The sequence below is a fragment of the Perca fluviatilis genome, chromosome 10, assembly GCF_010015445.1.
Source record: "Perca fluviatilis chromosome 10, GENO_Pfluv_1.0, whole genome shotgun sequence".
Classification (NCBI taxonomy): Eukaryota; Metazoa; Chordata; class Actinopteri; order Perciformes; family Percidae; genus Perca; species Perca fluviatilis.
In genome coordinates, this window is record NC_053121.1 from 26,667,056 (window position 1) to 26,687,709 (window position 20,654).

Consider the following 20,654-nt stretch of genomic DNA (forward strand, 5'->3'; position numbering starts at 1 on the left):
CTGATCTCAGGTCAGTTGTGTAGCCTATGTAAATGTTGGGGCGTGACTGTTCTCTTAAGGTTCCGGATTTTGAGACGCTTACGTAAGCAACTCAGCTTTGTTGGGATTCGCCCGTTTTCAGCGGCAGTTTCAAAATATGAGATTTTCATAGTAAAGGGGTGTCAGTGGGACTTTGAGCTTCTATGTATGTCCTATTTACCCACCGAACTGTCGTTATTCAACTATGACAGGGTAAAATCGGTTTTGCATTCTATCACCCCTTTAAATAAATCCGTCATTTGGACAGACATTGGTTATTTGTTTGATAATCCTTCATGATACACTATCAAATTATAGTTTTACCTGGTAAGTGAATTAAAATATTAAACTTTATCAAGACGTGAACTTGTGACGTGAAGATGTGAAAAAAAGATGAATTGCTGATTAGGGCCGTGTTAATGTGAAGTATTAATCCAGTCCAATTAGCATCGCCAAGAAAGAAGAGAACATGGAACAATACCTCTCCTTCTTAAGGGCCCTCTTCTCTCTATTACTTACAAAGCAATTAATTTGTCAGTACTTCTTTAATTAGAAAGTTCTTCTTTAATTTGTCACATTACTAGCCACTAACTCAAATTACTGTTTAATTATAGCACACTGCAACACAGTGTGTGTGTGTGTGTGTGTGTGTGTGTGTGTGTGTGTGTGTGTGTGTGTGTGTGTGTGTGTGTGTGTGTGTGTGTGTGTGTGTGTGTGTGTGTGTGTGTGTGTGTGTGTAAGCTGGAGGCGTGTTTGCCGTTTTGATTGGCAGGTGGTGTTGGTACATTAACAGACAGTCAGGCACACAATCTCAGCAGAGCAGTTGCAGCTGCCTGACCTCCAAGCAGGCCAAACAACCAGAGCCTCAGGACATGGCAAGCTAATCAAAAACAACAAAGACTGAGCTAAGCCACTTTTCTTTTTTCATACCGCCACCAAATGATGGGATTATGCAACAATTCCCATCACAGCTATTTGATGTTGGTACAGGTAGGGGAAGAGTAATTTCGAGGTAAAAATTCTAGCTGTTGTATCAAAGCTTTTCTGAATGAAGAGAGGCATTCTCTGTTGAGCGTTATGGGCACTAGCATTTAAAATTGGACATGGCTGAGGGCAAAACGGTGAGGATTTGAGACCACAGAGTAATCCTGCAGCTGTGGTGCAATACATGTGAGGGAGTTGTTGTCAGTACCTGGAGGCAGGCAGGCTCTCTTCCTCTTCTTGCTATTCTCGGTGGTGTTTTCCAGAGGAGGACACTCTGACATCAGTTGCCCACTGGAACTGCTGAAATGGAGAGGGTCGTTGTTGGTTGCTGGATCAAAGGGAAGAGTGTTGAGTCCTGGAAGACACAGACAACACAGAGAGCCACATCATAGTAAATGAAGTGATGGATCCTGACCACACTGGGAAAGATGAAAAAAGGGAAAGCAACATGAGGTTCCATCGCTTCTTTGCTTTTCATGTCCAAACCCTGTGGGCTCCATTCTCACACACATCGCTTGAAGACCTCATCTTGGGCATTTTTCACAATTTACTAATGTTTTAAAGCTCAGCAACTACTTGATTCACCGAATAATCGGGAGGTTAAAAAGACAGAAAATAATAATTTGTCGCAATGGTTTTTTTAATTTAAAATATTTGTAGAGAGTAGATACCAGGAAGTTGTAGATTTTCAAATCACTTTATCAAAGAGAAATTTTACTTTACTCAGCAAGAGGATTTTATGTTCTGTACTAGAATATTTCTGTACTGATCCCAGACAAAGAAGAGGCCAAATGGTGGGCTAGTTGGCTTGCTCCTGAATCAATATTGCGTGCGTGCACAGACAAACCAAGGCGTGCACCGTTTCCTTCTCTTCCAATCAAAGTCAACTTTAAAAAAAAAAAGGCCCAAAACGTGGCCGGGTTAACTCAGTTGGTAGAGCAGGCACACATATATAGAGGTTTACTCCTCGACGCAGCGGCCGCGAGTTTGACTCCAACCTGTGGCACTTTGCTGCATGTCATTCCCCTTCTCTCTCCCCTGTTATGTCTTCATCTGTCCTGCGGAATTAAAGGCCTAAAAAAAAGGTCCCAAAAAAACAAACACTAACAATAAAAATGTGTCTAACAAATATGGTGCAAATAACACTAAGACTGTTTTTCTTAAATAATGCAGTGAAGAATCTAATGTTCCATACCAAATCAGTACGTCCACAAAAACAGCATTTCATCCTAATTAGAACATGCATGTAAAGGTAGTTCTAAAAAAGAAAAATTCAAGCTCAGATGTACTGTGTAATGAGGCCAGGCTGTTCTGGAAGCAAAGTTTTCTTTAACATTTTGATTTTGCTCACTGATATCTTACAATAAACAGAATCAATTCATATCATGACTACAAGACAATAAGAACACTTACATCAATAAGTAATGAAAACAAAAACAATGTCAAGATTGCTCCCGAGTCCAAATAATGATAAACAACTTGACTCGTGTTTTCTGCTTAATGTATTAGCTATTCCCCACTCTTTAAGAGTTGTGTATTTGTTTAGAATTCAGAGCAGGGTCCCGGGGAGACTGGGTCTACAGTCATGAAAAATTCATGACACTTCTTTGTGCACAGATTTGTTTTTCCCTCTATTGCACAACAGAACAGAAGCTGCCCCACATTGATGTGGCTTTATCAGAGGTCCACAGGACCCTAATCAAGTTAGTATCAAACTCAGTGCTCTAAACGACAACAACATCATTCTTAAGGATTCTAACTGTGGTCGTTGTTTATCTACTTTACAAAATGAAGACTCTCACATTGTGTTTCGACACAGTGCAATTTTAGGTGTGTTTTGGTGCATTTTCTTGTTTCCATGTAAGACCCGACCAAATGAGATTATAGGTTTGTGTGTCAACGGTGTCTTTTCTTTTCTTTAATTCAATCGGTCAAAAGCAAAGATTGATCAGCAGCTTAACAAAGACAGACAATTCAGACAAAGAAAGAAAAAAAACAAAGAAAAATAAACCCAACTTTGAAAAAGCAGAGTACGACAGCATATTTCAGTCTAATCCGTGACAGAAATTTACTCTGCTTTTACTGTATGTAAACTACAATGTTTTCCATATTTCCTCAGTTATCATGCAAAGGGAAACTGGATAGACATTCTATTAAGGGGTCAAAGGATGCTGAGGCAAAGGTCATGCTTATAATTACAAACCACATGCTGAGAAAAAGGGCCTTGAAATACATAAACCTGTGTGTGGGAGATTTGTTTGATTTAGGCAGAGAAGACTGTGTATTTGCTGCAGAGTCGATCTAAATAGACCTTCTATCTAAGCTCACACACAGACCTTAAGTCGATCTCTACCCATCTGTCCCACTTCTTTAAAGATGAACGCCAATAGTGTTGGGAGTGAAACAAATCCATTACCCTGCCAATGTTAACTCTGTCACTAATAAACAGCAACGGTTTACATTTAAAGAGACAGCTTTTCAGAATTTTCAGAGTTACCATGAATGGGTGCCCGTATTAGAGGTTTACTCTTCGACGCAGCGGGCCTGGGTTCGACTCCGACCTGCGGCCCTTTGTTGAATGTCATTCCCCCTCTCTCTCCCCTTTCATGTCTTCAGCTGTCCTGTCAATAAAGGCCTAAAAATGTCCAAAAAAGAATCTTAAAAAAAAAAAAAAATAATGAATACAGGCCAAGAGAAACCATGGAAAGTAGAGATGCACCGATTGACTGGCTGGTGACCGGAATTAGCTGATTTTCACGTGATCGGCCATGACCGGCAACCAGCCGGTCAGTCTGATATGCTGATTTTATGCCGGTCAAATGCACTCGGGCGCCGCATGATTAACATTGCGCAACATCAGCATCACACGTGCACACGCTACTCCATCAGCTGTTTATGAAATGTCATAAAGTTGTAATTATACACGGCCCTGCAGAGTCGTCTGCTCTACTGATCTCAGGCGAACGGTCAGCCTCTCTCTCTCTCTCTCTCTCTCTCTCTCTCTCTCTCTCTCTCTCTCTCTCTCTCTCTCTCTCTCTCTCTCAACAACTGGAGACAGCTACCGATAAACAGCTACAGTTTATCGGAAAATAGCGTTGGGCATACTGAATTTACTGTTTATCCGACCCCAGATGAGACAAGAAGCTAACGTTAGCGAACGCTGTGGTCCCTCTGCCTCTGACGCCCCGCTGCAGGAGACGTTGTATTCCTCCGACACGTTGTATTAACGTTACTGTTTAAAACGCTTTCCAGGTTAGTGGGGATGCATACCGCTCAAAACCAACATTAAAAACGTAGTAATCTTCCCTCAGCATTTAGTTTTGTTGCTAAACTGTGTGTAAAATGAGCGGTGACGTTAAATCATCTGTTTCAGGTACCGTCTATTTGCTGGATTGTTCCGAGGTAACCATCGGTAGCTAACGTTAGCAGATAAGCCCGTTGACAGCAACGGTGGTGTTCATATTTATGCACAATGACAAATTAAGCAAACTTGCTAAAAAAAAGGTTTTCAGGTAACGTTACTGTTGACGTTCAAACAGGCCTGTGTGTGTGTTTTGTGAAATATCTTTATACTGCAAGGCTACCGTATTTTCCGGACTATAAGTCGCACTTTTTTTCCTACTTTGGCTGGTCTTGCGACTTATAGTCAGGTGCGACTTATATATCAAAATATATATAATTTAACATGTTTTTACATGTTAATTCATACTGAAAACATTACCGTCTACAGCCGCGAGAGGGCGCTCTAGGCTTGTGACAACTAGAATGCTCGTTATTGTATAGTTCAATAACTGTTAATGTGTTACGTTAACATACCGGACACCTACCGTATTCAGCCTGTTGTTCTGTGTGCTATTGTGTAGTTGACAGATGAAAAATAAATAAATAAATAAATTCAAAATAAAAGCGACTTATAGTCCTGTGCGACTTATATATGTTTTTTTCCTCTTCATGACGCATTTTTTGACTGATGCGACATATACTCCGGAGCGACTTATAGTCCGGAAAATACGGTATATTTATTTAATTTTAATTTTAATTTGTTATTTATATATTATTTTATTGCCATTACCTTTTTTCCCTGTTTTCATACATACAGAAGTTTAGTTTGCTAAATATATCATGGATATTTTTTTAGTTGGATACTGGATGTGAAAAGAAGGAAATGGTTCTTCCATAACGTTGCACTTTAGATGTGTGTGAATTTCCCACACCAGGAGTAATTTATATAGTTCTATTTTATAGTGATCCATTATCTGTTCAAATTTTTTTCTATGTTCTATGCAAAATGTAAAATGTTCTATTAAAGAAAAAATAGAAACCCGTGCTGTAAAGTGGTTCGAAAAAATTAAATCAGAATCGGCTAAAATCGGTATCGGCAGGTCAAACTAAATGAAAAATCGGAATCGGTCTAGAAAATTGTAATCGGTGCATCTCTAATGGAAAGAGTAAAACTGTACTGAACAGCTGACAGGGAAATGCCACTCCACTTAAGCAAGTCATGTGTCATTCCAGTTCAAGATCAAGGCAAGAAGTTACTTTTGCTCATAGTGGTGGGTTTGTCCAAAAATGTCACAACCCTGCCTCCTAAATGGATTTATAAGAGAACCAGACCTCTAAATGTGGTATAAAAGGTGACTGGTGCAGAGGATGAATCACTCAAATGTGGGTTTTAAAACTGATGCAGAGCTACATGACGGACTTCATCCAGTACATTCTATGTGCATTTCGATACCTTATCTTGATCTCGAGTGATAGCGTTACTACAGTATAAAAGCTCTGAGGCAAAAGTGAAGAAAAGCATTTCACAGATTCAGCCTCAATAAAACAGCTTTTGGCTGTAAATCGTTTTTCTTCATTTAATCTTTGAGTTTGATCTTTCGAATGGTTGTCAATGTTCAGAATCAGTAATCGGACAGTTACAGCAAACGAAGGGTGTGGACACAGCTTAGGACTGAAGTCTCTTTCTGTGTGTGCCTGTATATTAAGAGCGTCTTTGCTAGGTCATCGCACCTGTCTACTGTGCTACTCGTTTGTCTGTAGGCTGATGGATGACGTGTTTAAGTTTCAACATCTGGCCAGAGGGAGGAGTGATGTCAGTGAGTATCACCCCCCAGGGGATGAGGAAAATAAATACCAGGAGGCTGGGTGGAGACAGCTGGGGGCTGCAGAGTAAATGAAGGAAATGAAAACGCTGAACTAAGAGACAAACTTTATGCTCTGTGGCCTCAGAATGGGATACAAGAAATATATCACAAATGAAAGTGACCTAATCTCACATCAAGGATGCATTATCAGCATGCCCCATTAATGGTATAGCGGGCCAGGAAAAGACAGGACCATTATAATATGCAATGAAACTCAGTAGGTCATTAAAACACCATTTAACTGCCTTGAATGAGGAACAAACTTGTTCATCTAACCCATGGAGAATGTGTAGTAATGTGTGTTAAATATTATAATAATTAAGGCACAATACAAATTACCAGATGTAAAATAGATAGGCTACTCACAGTTTTCTAACAACTTTAATTATTATTTGTGAATCTTGGACAGCTGAAATTATTATTAGTCAATTCATTGTTTAACTGATAGGCTGAAGATTAACAGGCAACAATTGTAATGGGTTTGATAACATGTTATAAAGTACGTTTTTAAAGCGAAATGCCAGAAAATAAACTGGTTTTAGCTTCTTAAAAGGTCCCATGGCATGAAAATTTCACTTTATGCCTATGGTCCCCTAGTGGCTAGAAATGGCGATAGGTGTAAACCGAGCCCTGGGTATCCTGCTCTGCCTTTGAGAAAATGAAAGCTCAGATGGGCCGATCTGGAATATTCTCCTTATGAGGTCATAGAATTTGGCCCACCCATGAGAGAGAGAGACATCATAGCTTTCAAACGAGCAAAGTGGCAGTTGGTCAAGGATACACCCCCACCCTCCACCTTGCCCCCCCTATCTCCTTCTCAATAGCTACAGACACAGAAATGGCACATCCTAAGGAAAGCTCATTGTGGGACTGGCTCTAGTGGCTGTAATTCTGTACCAAGGCTGAATTATGGGAAAGCGACTTCAGATACAGTATTAGGGGACCACTAAGGTCTATATAAAAGCATCCAAAGAGCACCATGTAATGGGACCTTTAAATGTAAATATTTGTTGTTTGCCTTGTCTTTTATGATAGCACAGACCTTTGGGTTTAGGACCAAATCAATAATATGAAGACATCAGAATTTTTTTTAATTCTGACCATTTAAAAAAAAAAACTTACTTCTAACATTCTATAGACCAAATGATTGATCAACTAAATAACCAGCAGATCTCACTATGGATATCAATCGCAATTGTAAGTAAGCCCCACAATTGATTTACGCGTTGAAGTATTATTGCGTTATTTTGTCAGCATTAAGTTAATCGTCGGTATATAAATACATCTGCACATCTCAAATAATGATGTAAATAGCAGTCTGGGAAAAGACGCACCAATTACAGGGCATGGAGGTAATCAAGTTTGCTGCAACACAGAACATGAAATATGAGAGCCATTACAGAATGACTAAATCCTTTCTTTTTTAATAGTAGACTGGCAGCTGTGGGGATCAAACCTGTGATCTTTTTTGATCACTTGTATATTTCTCATTTGTATATTCTCCTATAATCCTTAATCTAACTCTTATCAGCTAATAAATCCAACAGTGCACGATGAATAATGCAGAACATTAGGAAATGTGCATCAGCACAACATTACAGGTAAGTGCTTAAGTGGGGAGGACGGCCTAAGCAGTGGACTATTAATCTAAGATAGCACTGAGAAACATACTGTATAGAGGCCATGTATGCATCTGAATACGGCAAAGGGCCAGATGGTGGCACACAACATTTACATATCCCCAACCTCAAAAGTAAATTTGCTTCACTGACTATTCCACTTCATTACTAAACCATAATTGTCAAAAAAACTGCCTTTCAGCTCCAGTGATTTGTATCTTTAAACACATTCACCTATCTGGACGAAATCTGAAGAGGGTGTACAAGATTCATGTTTTAATGCTAAACAGAAAAAGTCATAGAGAAGTAGCATTGTAAAGGGCTAAAGAATGTTCTCCAAGCGATGCATGTCCCCCTGTCTCGAAGATAGTCGATTTTAAAAGTCAATGAGAAATGATCAGAGTCTTGTGTCAATCAGCAGCCGAAGGAAGTTTTTCGAGATTGTAAGTTTCTATATGATCAAAAGATAAAACATAAGAAGACACAAGAAAATGCCTTCACAAATACAACTGCAGTTTTACAAGGTCATGAGCTCACAGTTGGATCTACAGTACCTGACTGAATTAATGCTATAAAAAAGAAAACATTAATTCATGACTGACAGCAGAAAGAACTGGGAGGAAAGATTCCCAGAGCCCTTTTCTCATTAAGCCAAGGCTTCTTGGTTTTTATTCTTTGATTATTTTTCTTTGAAATACAGCTCATTTCTCTCTAAACTTCAGACCAACAACAGACATCACTGATTAGCACAGAGAACTGACCAACAGTGTACTGTAAGTGTAGGCAGACAGACTAGGAAATAGAAAATGAATAATAACACTGTGCAGCTTTCTTTGGGAGTTTTTTTTTTTTTTTTTTAAATGTATCGATCAACAAATTGTTAAAAGCACTAAGTTCAATTACAGTCCATCTAATTATAGTCCATGTTGTTAATATTTCAAGTCAGAATGCCGACCATGTGGTTGGGGTGGAAAGTGCAAACCGGAATAAAAAAGGAATTAAGAAAGGTCACATTGTCCATCACCAATACATTAGACAATCAGGTCACAAGTCACATTCTGATACAAGAAATTATATATACGAATTACGAAAGTCGAATATAAAGCTGAAATTACTTTTCGAATGTGCCTTTTTTTATAAATATGTTGGCTAACGTTAGCTAATCTCCCTCTTCTCGCCTTGGCCTACCCGCATGTGTCACTGGCTAACACTATTGTTACTTAGTTTATGACAAATAGTTTCGGCTGCGCTTTCTAACATGATGTCATTGTGCTAACCGAGCACTGTTAGCCTTCACAACCGAGCCTCTACACTACATTTGTACGTTTCATTACAGAGTTCTCTGTTGATTTGGGTTTTTCGCGGTGTGCTCGTGGTGGAAAATGAATGTGAACAAAGTTGCGTGCAATGTGCCATGACGTAGGTCCCCTTCAATGTCAGGCTAATGTTAGAAGTCCCTCTAGTGGACAGACCATGTAACAACAACCACATGCTTATAGTGGCATTGACAATGCATAAGCCTGAGGAGTGCAGTATTAATACGCTGCATTGGAGCATGAGCAAAAAAATAACAAATTAAATTTGAATGTTATTGTAGAGGAAGATTGACAGCTCTAGTATATATCATATCAATAAATCATGCTGCACTGCAATCACTGCAAAGCTGGCTGCTATGGGTCGCAGTAAAGTGGCAGCCATAGGCTTTCAAATCAGCTGGCAGCTGGCAAGTCTACAAACACGATCCCAAATTAGCCTTTAGTCACCTGAAAGGTTAAGGATAAAACAAAGTCACAAGACCTCTATTAGGTCTCGCTAAAGATCAGTCACCACAATAAAATGAGATATTGCTCTATTCATAGCCTGGAGTGTCCATCAGAACAAAAGAATATGGACTATGAGCACAAGCTCCGAGCCTCCTAAAAATGTAGCTGACTTCAGTTATGAGTGCCCTTAGCAGATGTATAAACAAGGTGTCTGACTGATGTGGCTTAGCAATGGATGGCAAAGAATGCCAAGCAGCTGCGGTATTCTCATGAGGCCATTAGCCAAGCTTTTCACTTCCTGTGTATTTATAGCAAAGACAAAGAGCAGTTAACACATGCAGCTCATACAAGTGGTGGACACACAGGGCCATTTTCTGGACAGCTGCACTACCCCACAGGCTTTGCTCATTTAAACAAAGAAAATTAATTTCCGAGATCGTCGTTTCTGACAATAGGTCGTTGCCCATGCAAACTGTGGTCAGCAATGGTTTACACACCATGCGCCACGGTTCCATCTTAGACTACAGTATGTGTGCTTTTATCGCAATCAAATATAACATCAGGTAGTGTAACTAATAAGTTTTCACGTTCTGGGCTTTAATGAAAAATTCACTTCACAAAGAAGTTAGTCACCAGGAGTACTCTCTGGGTGTTTATACGCCATCTGCTCATGTTCCTTATCAGGAGTGACAGACTTCAACCAGGTAAAACAAAACCTCTGCTTTCATTAAAACCAGACACAATTAAAAAGACCATTAAGATGGCAGCCTGGACTGGAAAAGCTTCAGCATCTATAACCACTAAGTGTCTGACAATAAAAGATTAGTTTCAGAGTTGAACGCGTGCGGATGAAGAAGGGAAAGCGAGTTGACTGCAGGTAAAAAATTTTGCATTTCTGTAAGCTTGTATGTTCTGCTTGTTCAACATGTGTTTGATAAATTGCTCGTACAGCCTCGTTTATGGGCAGATTTGTATTGCAGTGATTGAGAACGAGCATTGTTGTCGTCAACTTAAATAAAATGCAACCTAAAGGCTATTTTATTCGCTTTCCTGTGGCCTTTGTTCTGCTGTTCCGCAAACAGGCAGCTGAACAAAGAGCAGAGAGGAGACAAAGAGGCAAACAATTCCCACTCTGAACAAGTTTCCAAGTTTCTTATCAGACAATAATATATTGGCTACTGATATATCGTGCAACCCTTATTGATTATGGTGAATAACGTGCCCACAGTGACACGGTTACCCATAGTGACCTCTAGGCCATAGGAAGGTGGTAAAAGATGCAGTTGTTAACTTTGATTGTTTTCATGAAGATCTGCCAACAGCTGAGAGACTAAGGATCTCAGCTGGGTAAACTGTCAGCTCGGTTGTAAACACGACAGTGGAAGAGGACATCACAGACAACGTAGACAATTTGTCCACTATACACCTGCTGGTTGTGTGTGTTCATTCAGCTTCTGTCAAATAGTTCCATGATAAAGTTAAACATTGACAAAAATGTAATTAACTACAGTATATTTAATACTCAAATTCTAAATCGCATTTCACAATGCAAAGCTTTTTGGGTTTATGTTATCAAACATTGCATACTATGTTTTCATGAGTCAAGCCTTTATATACATGACATTTAAATAGCTTAGATATTAGCATTTCTGTAGAAAGTTTTTACTCTGGCATCCGGTTAAACTCAGTTTTTTTTTACTGTAAATATAAATAAATAAAATACATAAAGAAATACTTAACTACATTTGTTAAAATTACAAAAAAAATTTTTACCTGACATCTAACTATGAAATCGCGGACCCTCTGTGTGTGCGTATGTGTGTGCGTCTTTAGAATATCTCGAGAACCGTTCATCCATTCTACTTTACACTGAAACTGCAACGTAACCAGGAACATTTCTCTGTCAGGTAAATTTAGTAGTGCAATTTTTTCCTAGTACAAGTACACCGTAAATCAGTAGTTTTCAGTAGGGTTGCATATTAAGTGCTTTTGGATCCAGATTCTGTAAGTAAGTTTGTGCTACAATTGTTTTGAAGAAAGCTACAAGCAGCAATACCACAGGCCAAGCAATCGGCAAGCTCCAAACAGGTATGTTTTGAACGGGCACTGCACAGGTTTCCCAAAATAGGTAAAGGTACTTTATTGTCACATACACATACATGTAGCAAAATTCATTCTCTGCATTTAACCCATCCCTCAAGGGAACAGTGGGCAGCCATTTACAGCACCAGGGGAATTAGACAAGGCTGTAGAGCCAGGGAAGTGTCAATGACAAGAAATTCCAGGACAAAAAACACTTAACTGGCATAAATAAATGGCAGTTTCAAAACACACAAAATATAGACCAAACATCCCAGTTTTTCTACAATTACAGTAAGTTATCGCATCCCAATCAATACAGAAGTGAGAATATCCAGAATATTCGGCATTTTGCATCTTTAAGTAAATGCCATAGGGCACCAATCAGGGTTAATATCATGATAAGTACATAGAAAGAATAATGTTCTTACAGTTGGGAGATAGGTAAAGGTTAATATATTCCCTGATGTTGTGATGACATTTTGAAACAATGCTAGCATTGGAGCATCTCATTGTGCATTTACGAATTTTCCCCTACTTTGCATGCGATATAGACTCTACAAATACATTGGCATATGGAGATGGAACACACGGCGACACTTAAAAGGGCAAAATACAAAACGCAAAGGGTTATTAATGTGAAGGGAGGACAATTCATTTTTGTTTTCCACTCCTAGGAACATTTGAATTTGTCAATATATTCAGTGTTCACTTCTGCTGTGTTTCAAACACAAGCTCAGGTTAACTAGCTCACCATAATCATGTCATGACTATTCATATGATCAGTGAGAAGGAAAACATGCCTCCTCAGAAGCCCTCATTTCTCCAAGCCTTGGGGAATTCACTGAAGGTTAATTTATTTAAATCTCCCATCCACTCATCTCTATTTCATTAAACTCACTAAAACTCTGGTTTACAGATTAATCAGCTTTCAACTGTCAAAGGCCCATGCCCTTACTGCAATGTAGTGAGCAAATGTGTGTGTGTGTGTGTGTGTGTGTGTGTGTCTTACAAGACAACACAGCAGTTGATAAGGTCATGTTAGCTTACACGTGCATGTGCAATGTCTTCTGAGAGCAATGCTTAACGTTGGACTAATAGATCTACGAGGCTCTTGTGGTAGGCGGCAATAAAGTGAAAATGTAGGTTTCTCCAAGGCGAACTGTTCTTTTATACTGTTCTCAAGGCCCCAGCATTTCTACCATCTGGCCTCTGATTTGAAAGACAGGATACTTTAATGCATGCTGTGTATGGTCGGATCAAGATATCAACATTTAGGCTGCGGTACAAAGGATATATTGCCATGTGGGCAATTGCTGTATCATTATTACAGCATGGCATGCGTAACGATTGGCATGGACACTAATGCTAATGACTTTGGGAACGCTCACCCTTACCTTAAATGGTTGGTGAAGCTATTCGCAGTCTGTCAGGAAAACATCCAGCCTATGTCGATGTGTTTTTGTGTTCCAGAGGAATGGCTAATGAGAGGCTCGCTGGCTCCAATGTACTTTACAAAGACACGCAGGGAGCGCTGTGTGTGTCTGAGTGCGGCCATTAAAGCTGTGAATGGTCATCTGTAAAGCACACACTTGGCTCGACAACTGAATTGCTGAAAACGCTTGCTAGTTGTTAAAACCTGTTCCTGTTGAACATAGAGGCTCAAACAGCGTAGTGTCTCTCTTTGAGGTTGCACATGATGCACTCTGATTGATAATAAGCAGCTGAGCTGATGCTTATGGAAGCTTTCGACACTGTGACAGACACTATTTAAAACAAATATGAATGCTCCTTTAGAATAAGGTTCAGGTCATTCCTCCTAATTAAAATGGGATTAGGTCGCAGCGGGGACTGACTGTTCTTTCAGAGCTTCAAATGTATATCACAATTTTTGGGCACCATCTGCTTGTCCATAAACCTTGACTTCATTTGACGCCACCTCTTGTTCTCTCCCTTCTGTCTTCTCAAACGAAAGCTTCTCTTCACTCCGGTGCTCAGCTGCTATCGACTTTTTTATTTTTTCGTCTTATTTGCTGCCTGTTCTGAAATCTCATTTGCTCTATAATGTGCTTCAGACCACCTATATTTTATCCTTGTGAGGGAATGGACTACTGTAGCTTAGCACTACTGTAACTCCATTCAAGACAGGATTTAAACAACTACCAGTGCAGTCACAGGCCAATTTAAAGATAGATATTTGTTTTCCATACATGTTCAATGTGTCTGCTAAAAAAATCTGACTTTAAAAAGTGACAATAAATGTTGTTGGAATGATATGACATGTATTTGACAGACGTAGGGGACGTAGACATAAGGTTTGGATATTTACTGGGAGGAAATTTTAGTAACTGAACCTCTTTGAATTGTAATTGAATACCCCTGATGTAGAGCTATCACTAGTCATTATCTCAACATACATAATGACTTAAAGCAACAGGCTTTTCTCCCCTTTTTGCATTTCAGTTTGCCTCAATAGTCTTTATTTACACCTTAAGTGAATGGGTCACTCTATGCAGTATTTTTATATATATATATATATATATATATATGCCACATTTGCGTTATTAGGCAAAATCAATTCATAGCCATTCCAAAAAATTTGTTTTCTTGCCTCACAATCGATGTCGCAACTTCACAGATTTCATTGCAAACCCTGCTTTAGTCTGGTTTTGAAAAGCATGCCTACAACCTGTCAGTACACTTTAGAAACATCCCAGAGGCTGTGCTTAGTTTCAAGGAGAGCAGATAAGAAGCCTTATTCCCTTGTGTGTCAATTAATAAAAATGCGCCTTATTCGTTTGTATTGTTGGTCTCGTCTGTTTCCCTCTCTGAAATGAGAATGAGTGTGATCGTATCCTCATCCAAATGTATCAGACCCCCTGAGTGACAATGCAAGCGAGATCTCAGCACTCTAGATGCAACAGCCCGTTTTCAAAAGACAACTCTTTGCCTTTGATGCTATTTCGGGATGTAGCTCCCATACACGTCTGAAGAGAAGAATTACCAGATGGCTACTTGTCATTCTCCACAAGTTGGAGCTCTGATTTCTGGTCCAGTAAGCTGAAGTCCTCACTGTGAAGTCTGATGTTGATCACGATCTACACTGCTAACAGGGACACATATGCTGCCTTGATATAACCGCTGATGAGTGTACAAGTGAAGGCACTTTCTTGCTTTTAGTAGTTACAGCTCCTACTTCTAGACAGTTTTGTGAAAACCCAGTCTGAATCCCTCAAAAGTTGACAGTTATGTATGCAGTATTGCATGTGCGGATTCTGTTGTGATTAATAATATTATGCGGGATACTACTCATTGATTTCACTTGTCACAGCTCTCATCTGCAGACGTTCCTGTTGCTACCTTTTCAGCCGCCTCTGCTTTCACTTGTGGATCAGGAAGTCCAAAACACGGCCTACAGTGCGTTGACAGCGGTTTTTGCACAGGAATATTCATCTCATTATCGCAGATATACCCTGAAATATCTTGATATAATTTTAGGGCATATCGTCCATCCCTACAAGAGATCCTGACTTATAGTCCCATGTATATGGGTCCCTGTCTCGGGAAATGACGTTCGAAAGATATGGGCACTTACCAGTTTGTAAAGCAGGCTTTTTGCAAGAGATCTTAATTATCAAGCTCAATTCGGATAACTTATCATGGTAAGTAAACACCAGTTCATTGTTCATTGTGTAAAATCAGTGGAATACCCCTTTTAGATTTAACTGAAAAAAGAATGGATCTCATTTCTGTACCCACACTTGGCAACGCTGTTTTGGTTCCAAAATCAACATGAAATTGAAGACATAAGAGTCTTGTCTTTTAAATGGCATAACACAAAAATGTTTGAGTGTCCACGCTTAAAATCTAAGTGTTACATGAAGATTTTTTTTTGTCTTTTGTCTACTTTTGCCTTTACTTTACAGACATGCTAACATTTGGAGCTGTGAGTGCAATAAAAATCAAACAATATTTAGTCACACATGAGAGTGCTAATGGACCCTGTGGCAGAAAATGTCAGCACTCACTGTCTGAAATCCCTTGTTGTTTTGTCACTGGAAAGGGGGAGGGAATGAGATTGTTGCAAAGAGGGGTTTTAGTGTGCCAGAAGGAATTAGTCAGTGAAGCAAGAGAAACTTCATCCTGTAATGACCAGGGAACAAGTCAGGAAGAATCTATTCCAAAAGCTGCCACGCTGAAATGTAAGGCATAAATAAAGCAAATAGGCAAAGAGGGGCAGAATAGCGCAAAACAACATCTTTGTTTTACTTCGGGGAGGCTGAGAGCTTGGGGGTCACAACACAGGTTTCACTAAGTCAAGTAAACACCCACTTAGGAACACAATGATTTATTTGATTTATTCAAATGCCTTGGGTTTCCACTGATGCATGTTAAAGCTAAGCACTGACTCATTTAAAGAGAGAAACGGTGACAAAGGGTAAAGTCAATCATCTTTTTAATGTGACCCCTGGTAAAGCTTCACAAGCAAAGTATGCCACTGTAGGAAGAATAGTAATGCAGAAAATTCTGTCAAATGGCAACTGCACACACAGAAGGCAGACACTAATATTGTTGGGCAAGATGTGTACACCATTCACATTAAATTGTTTCAAAATAAGAGTTTGGCAGATCTGTAGTAGTGGGATTATTGCCAATATTGTTTCCAAATACTCCAATCAGCAAATTAAGTTATTCCAAAACTAAACTCTACTGGCTTGTGTTCTAACAACGCTCTTTCAGAATGGAGAAAATGGCTACATAGTGGTGATTTTTTTATTTTGTTATTGGACCAGTCAGCTGTAGTGGAGAACAACAGTGAAGAGGATGCAAAACACATGCATCATGCCAGCTGGACAGAATAATAATAAATGTGAGACAGCATCCATCATATATAGAAAACGTAAGGCAGGGCAGCGCGCGGCAGGGCAGCGCGCGGCAGGGCAGCGGCGCGACTCGTGTCTCTTGGCTGCTCGAAAGGCTCTCAACTCCAGTGCTGATGTCAGCTAAACTACTTTTGAACCAGAAGCTGGTACAACCTGCCATCCAGTGTGACTGAGTGTTCAGATGACAACACTGTCAGCAGCCAGCAGGAGAGATGCTCTGCTAGGCTTTTATGATGGAACTAAGTAGGGCTGTGTATTGGCAAGAATCTGGCGAGACGATACATATCACGATACATGGGTCACGATTCAATATATTTCGATATTGTGCGTAAGGAGATATATTGGGATTTTTTTAAAGTATAATTTTAGGAAAACTAATATTAAAAAAAAAGACATTCAGTACACAGAAAATACAGTATTGCAAAATAAAATTGCAGTATTGCAATACTCAAGTGTATTGATTTTTCCTTACACACCTAGAACTAAGATCTGGACGCACACTTTTACTTAGTGGAAATCTCATTCCCAAATCACAGATGATCAACAAAGGCATTCAAATGTGGGTCTAAAATGTGGGTAGGCTGATAAGGAGTTTACTGTGGGGTCGCTGCTCTGCAAGTGCGCTGAATTGACACTAACTGGGCTGGGGAGTGAATAATATATTTCTCATAGTTGTAGGTAAGGTTTATTGAAGAAAAGTAATATTTATAAAAACAAAAAAACAAAGAGAAAACAAGCAATTTAAAGATGTCCCCTTGGGCTCTAGGAACTTGTGATGGGCACTCTATACTATTTTCTGACATGACAAGATGATGAATTAATAAAAATAAAAATGTTAGTTTCAGCCCTAATGTATGACTTGCAAAATGTGTGTTCAGAGAGAGTTGCATATTTATAAGTGACAGCACATACTCTATTAATAACATTAGTTGGAAAAAATCAAGTTTGTCTTCTATCTACCCACTGATGCTCGATCACAGCTTTACTTTGTCAAATCTGTCCTCGTCCCGCTTATCTCCCTCGCCAGCAAGCACCAGAATAGAACACATTTTGTCACTCTGGTGTCTTTGTGTCAAAGCCAAAAGTCCTTTTTGAAATATAAATCTTAAGTAGTTGTTCTAAAAACTGTCTGTAAATAAACCAAGCTTTAAGTTTGTTTGTGTTTTAACTACCTTTGCTTTCTTGAGGTTGGTCAAATCCTACAGTATTTCTTGTCATGTATGTCTACCCGTAATGGATACAAAAGATTCTCAGCTTTGAAAAGAAATCTGCTACTTAAATGTTCATTGCCAAAAAGAGCAGGCTCAGTTACACTGAATGCAAATGTTCTGTCAAGTACAGTATTTGGCAATAGGTCAAAACTGGAGGGTGAACAACATGTTGAGTCAATCTCTCACAGTAGCTATGGACAAGTGAGTAGGAGTCCCTGCTCTTTTAGTTCCCTAAGGAATGAATACTTCCTCTGCTAATCTTCAATTTCTCTCCTCATTCTGACCTCGTGCAGGAGCTGTGTGGCACAGTTGTAGCATGACAGCTTTCAGTTAACCATCTGCTGGCCTCTTATACATTCCCAGCTGTTTCCACATTCCATGCTATCTCTTAGGAGACTTCAATCATTTGACAAATAAACCAAACAATAATACTGCATTATTACCATCTACAGTAGTCATATCTGCTGTAGCTGAATCTCCCAGATGGATACTACAGAATTAGGACAGGAAATGACATTTCAAGACACTTAATGGCCTGGTCATGAAAGCAATCAGGACAAAGGCAATCAGCCAGTTTATAGATCACACTTATCCAGCTATAGAGGAGGCGACCAAGCCCAGCAGAGGCCATTCAATCGGCGAAAGGAATAAAGAGTCCTACTTCCATACCGGGCATATATCCATTAAGAGATCTAATGCATTGGGCAAATGCTTTCTAGTATCGGAAGCAAGGTTAACAGTGCAGCTCTTGCTTGATTCGATTTTTATGTTATATCTGACGCTACTGTATAGCTTGTACTTAACAATTCTTTCTTGAGTTTTGTTTGATTTTGGTTGAATTAAGTAAAGTAACTTTCAGTGCATAGAAAAAGACATGTCCTTGTACAGAAAAAAAATGCTAAAGAACTGTGGAAAAGTGGAAGCAGTGTTTTTATAAAATTATATAATTAAGCTATATATTCAACAACAACAAAACGGATGCGTGAGATAAAGATGTTCACACATACAGATAATTCACTTCTCGTTCCTCGCCTAAACGTTCAAATCATTTTGACTTCGCGCAACCTTGCCCCTATTTTCACCTGTTGCTGAGTAACGTACATTAACATCCCATGGTCTCAAGAATGGAGCATACCTGTAGCAAGCTCCTTCATAGTAACTAGCGGTAAAAAAACGTCGAAGAGGAGCTCCGTGCTACAGAGTGGCGATTGCAAGTTTTTTAAGCAGCTACAGACTTCCCTCACATCTCGGTCGTATCAGCAGCATTTAGTAGATGTGTTGAGCCACAACAGAGTTCCTCAAAACCGGCTCCGGTGCTCCGTCAGGTCAGCTGTAGTTGGTGGTTCAGTTATCTGAGAATAGGTGACTGTGAGCCGGGTACAGAGCACCACGAGCTGCCGGTCATTTCGGCGGAGATTACGGTTAAGTAAGTAATGAAACGACTAGTAAGAAAATAACTAATGTTAGTCCCTGTCGCTGCCATGTTGTTTGTGTATCTCTATGGCAAACGCACGGGAGGAGGGGCTGAGCCTGTGCGGAACTACGGGAGCCCAGAGGGGAGCATCGGCGAATGTTAAGGAGAAAACAGATTTTCATTTAAACAAATCGATGTTAACTACGCATTCGAGTTAATCGATGAAATCGATTTATCACCCAGCCCTAGTTACCACAGAGTAATACCTGCCCTGTGCAGAATGTATAACCATTGAAATATGAGAGTAGGAACATAGTTTTAACTGGAGTGATTCAGCGATTTTAGTCTCCTTCTCAATCAATTTCAATCTCCTTCTCCTTCTCAATCAATAGAGCACTTGTCTAACAGGAGAAGCAGTTGCCTGGCACACTGTACATCTTACACCCTTTCTCAGAAAACCACTGTCTGATGTTCTTCATGTAATTCATGAATTAACATACTCGACACAAAGGTGCATTCTGGTATCTGGCAGCAATGATAATGCTCCATCAGTTGTTTATGGGAGGAATACAACAATATATTCAATTAGGATCATTCAATAATATCACATCATCAACATCAATACAGTGCGACATTATTAAATTACATTACTAGTGTTGCCTTGCGATGCTCATTCCATTTGGACCAGTCTTAGTTCCTTTCTGCAGTCTTGATGAAAAAGTGTGAGTCACAAAGCTTCCTGGTTCTTGTCATGTAGCCTGTGGGTTCTGGCTATGTTTTAAAAAAAGGGAACATTTTTAGATAGTTAATGAACAGAATGAAAGCTGGCCTCCCAAGACACAAGTAATATTTCTGGGGGTTCTCATTAGAAAATCGGCATGTCTAGCACTTTGAATTGGCGCAGGAATGACGTCAACATTTTTATTTTCTAGCGTACCAAAGCTGTAGATAGGTCTTTCCTTAAGTAAAGAAATATTTAGCATGGTTTATAGACAGGTGGACAAGAAACAAATTAAATATTATTATTAAACATTATTGAGGTTAAGAAATATTAGTATTTCCTAACCTCAATCTGGAACATTACAGGGATGACAAACAATATTGCAATATTCTAAAGCTAATGGATCTGGATGTCAAGACTAAATACTACAAATGGATTTTAAGGGATAGACAAAATAATCTACTGATGTACTGGTGATTTGTGGAAGAATTCTAGACAGATTAGCAAAGACTTTTCATTAAATAGAACCGGCCTTGGTGAGACTCCAACATAGTCAGACCTCTAAATACCTTGAAGCCCTCCGGTAACCACTCAGTCCCAGAGCAGCCGGCACACAGCCTGTGCTATTTCTGGATGATGGACCACAGCAGAAGAACCCTAATCCTGTCTGTACTACAAGACCCAGTTCCATACCATTGGTCTGAAAACCTCAAAAGAGTAAGATATCTAATGAATGATCCTGAATTTCATGATGCCACTTCATCTCTAATGTTTGTGGTAAAAGACTGGACAGTAAGGTTTATCATGTATGCATG

The 20,654-nt window shown here is 39.5% G+C and overlaps 1 protein-coding gene across 6 annotated transcripts in view; it reads right to left on the minus strand.

Annotated features, from left to right (window-relative positions):
* Positions 1-20,654, minus strand: part of enox2 (ecto-NOX disulfide-thiol exchanger 2) — a 192,000-nt gene that overhangs the window by 90,122 nt on the left and 81,224 nt on the right. For 4 of the 6 annotated variants that reach the window (XM_039813277.1, XM_039813276.1, XM_039813279.1 and 1 more), the window contains one exon: positions 1,211-1,357. The exons of the other annotated variants lie outside the window; for them this stretch is intronic. In XM_039813277.1, the coding sequence (XP_039669211.1) occupies positions 1,211-1,357 (147 nt within the window). The remainder of the gene's footprint in view (positions 1-1,210; positions 1,358-20,654) is intronic. 6 annotated transcript variants of the gene reach the window in all.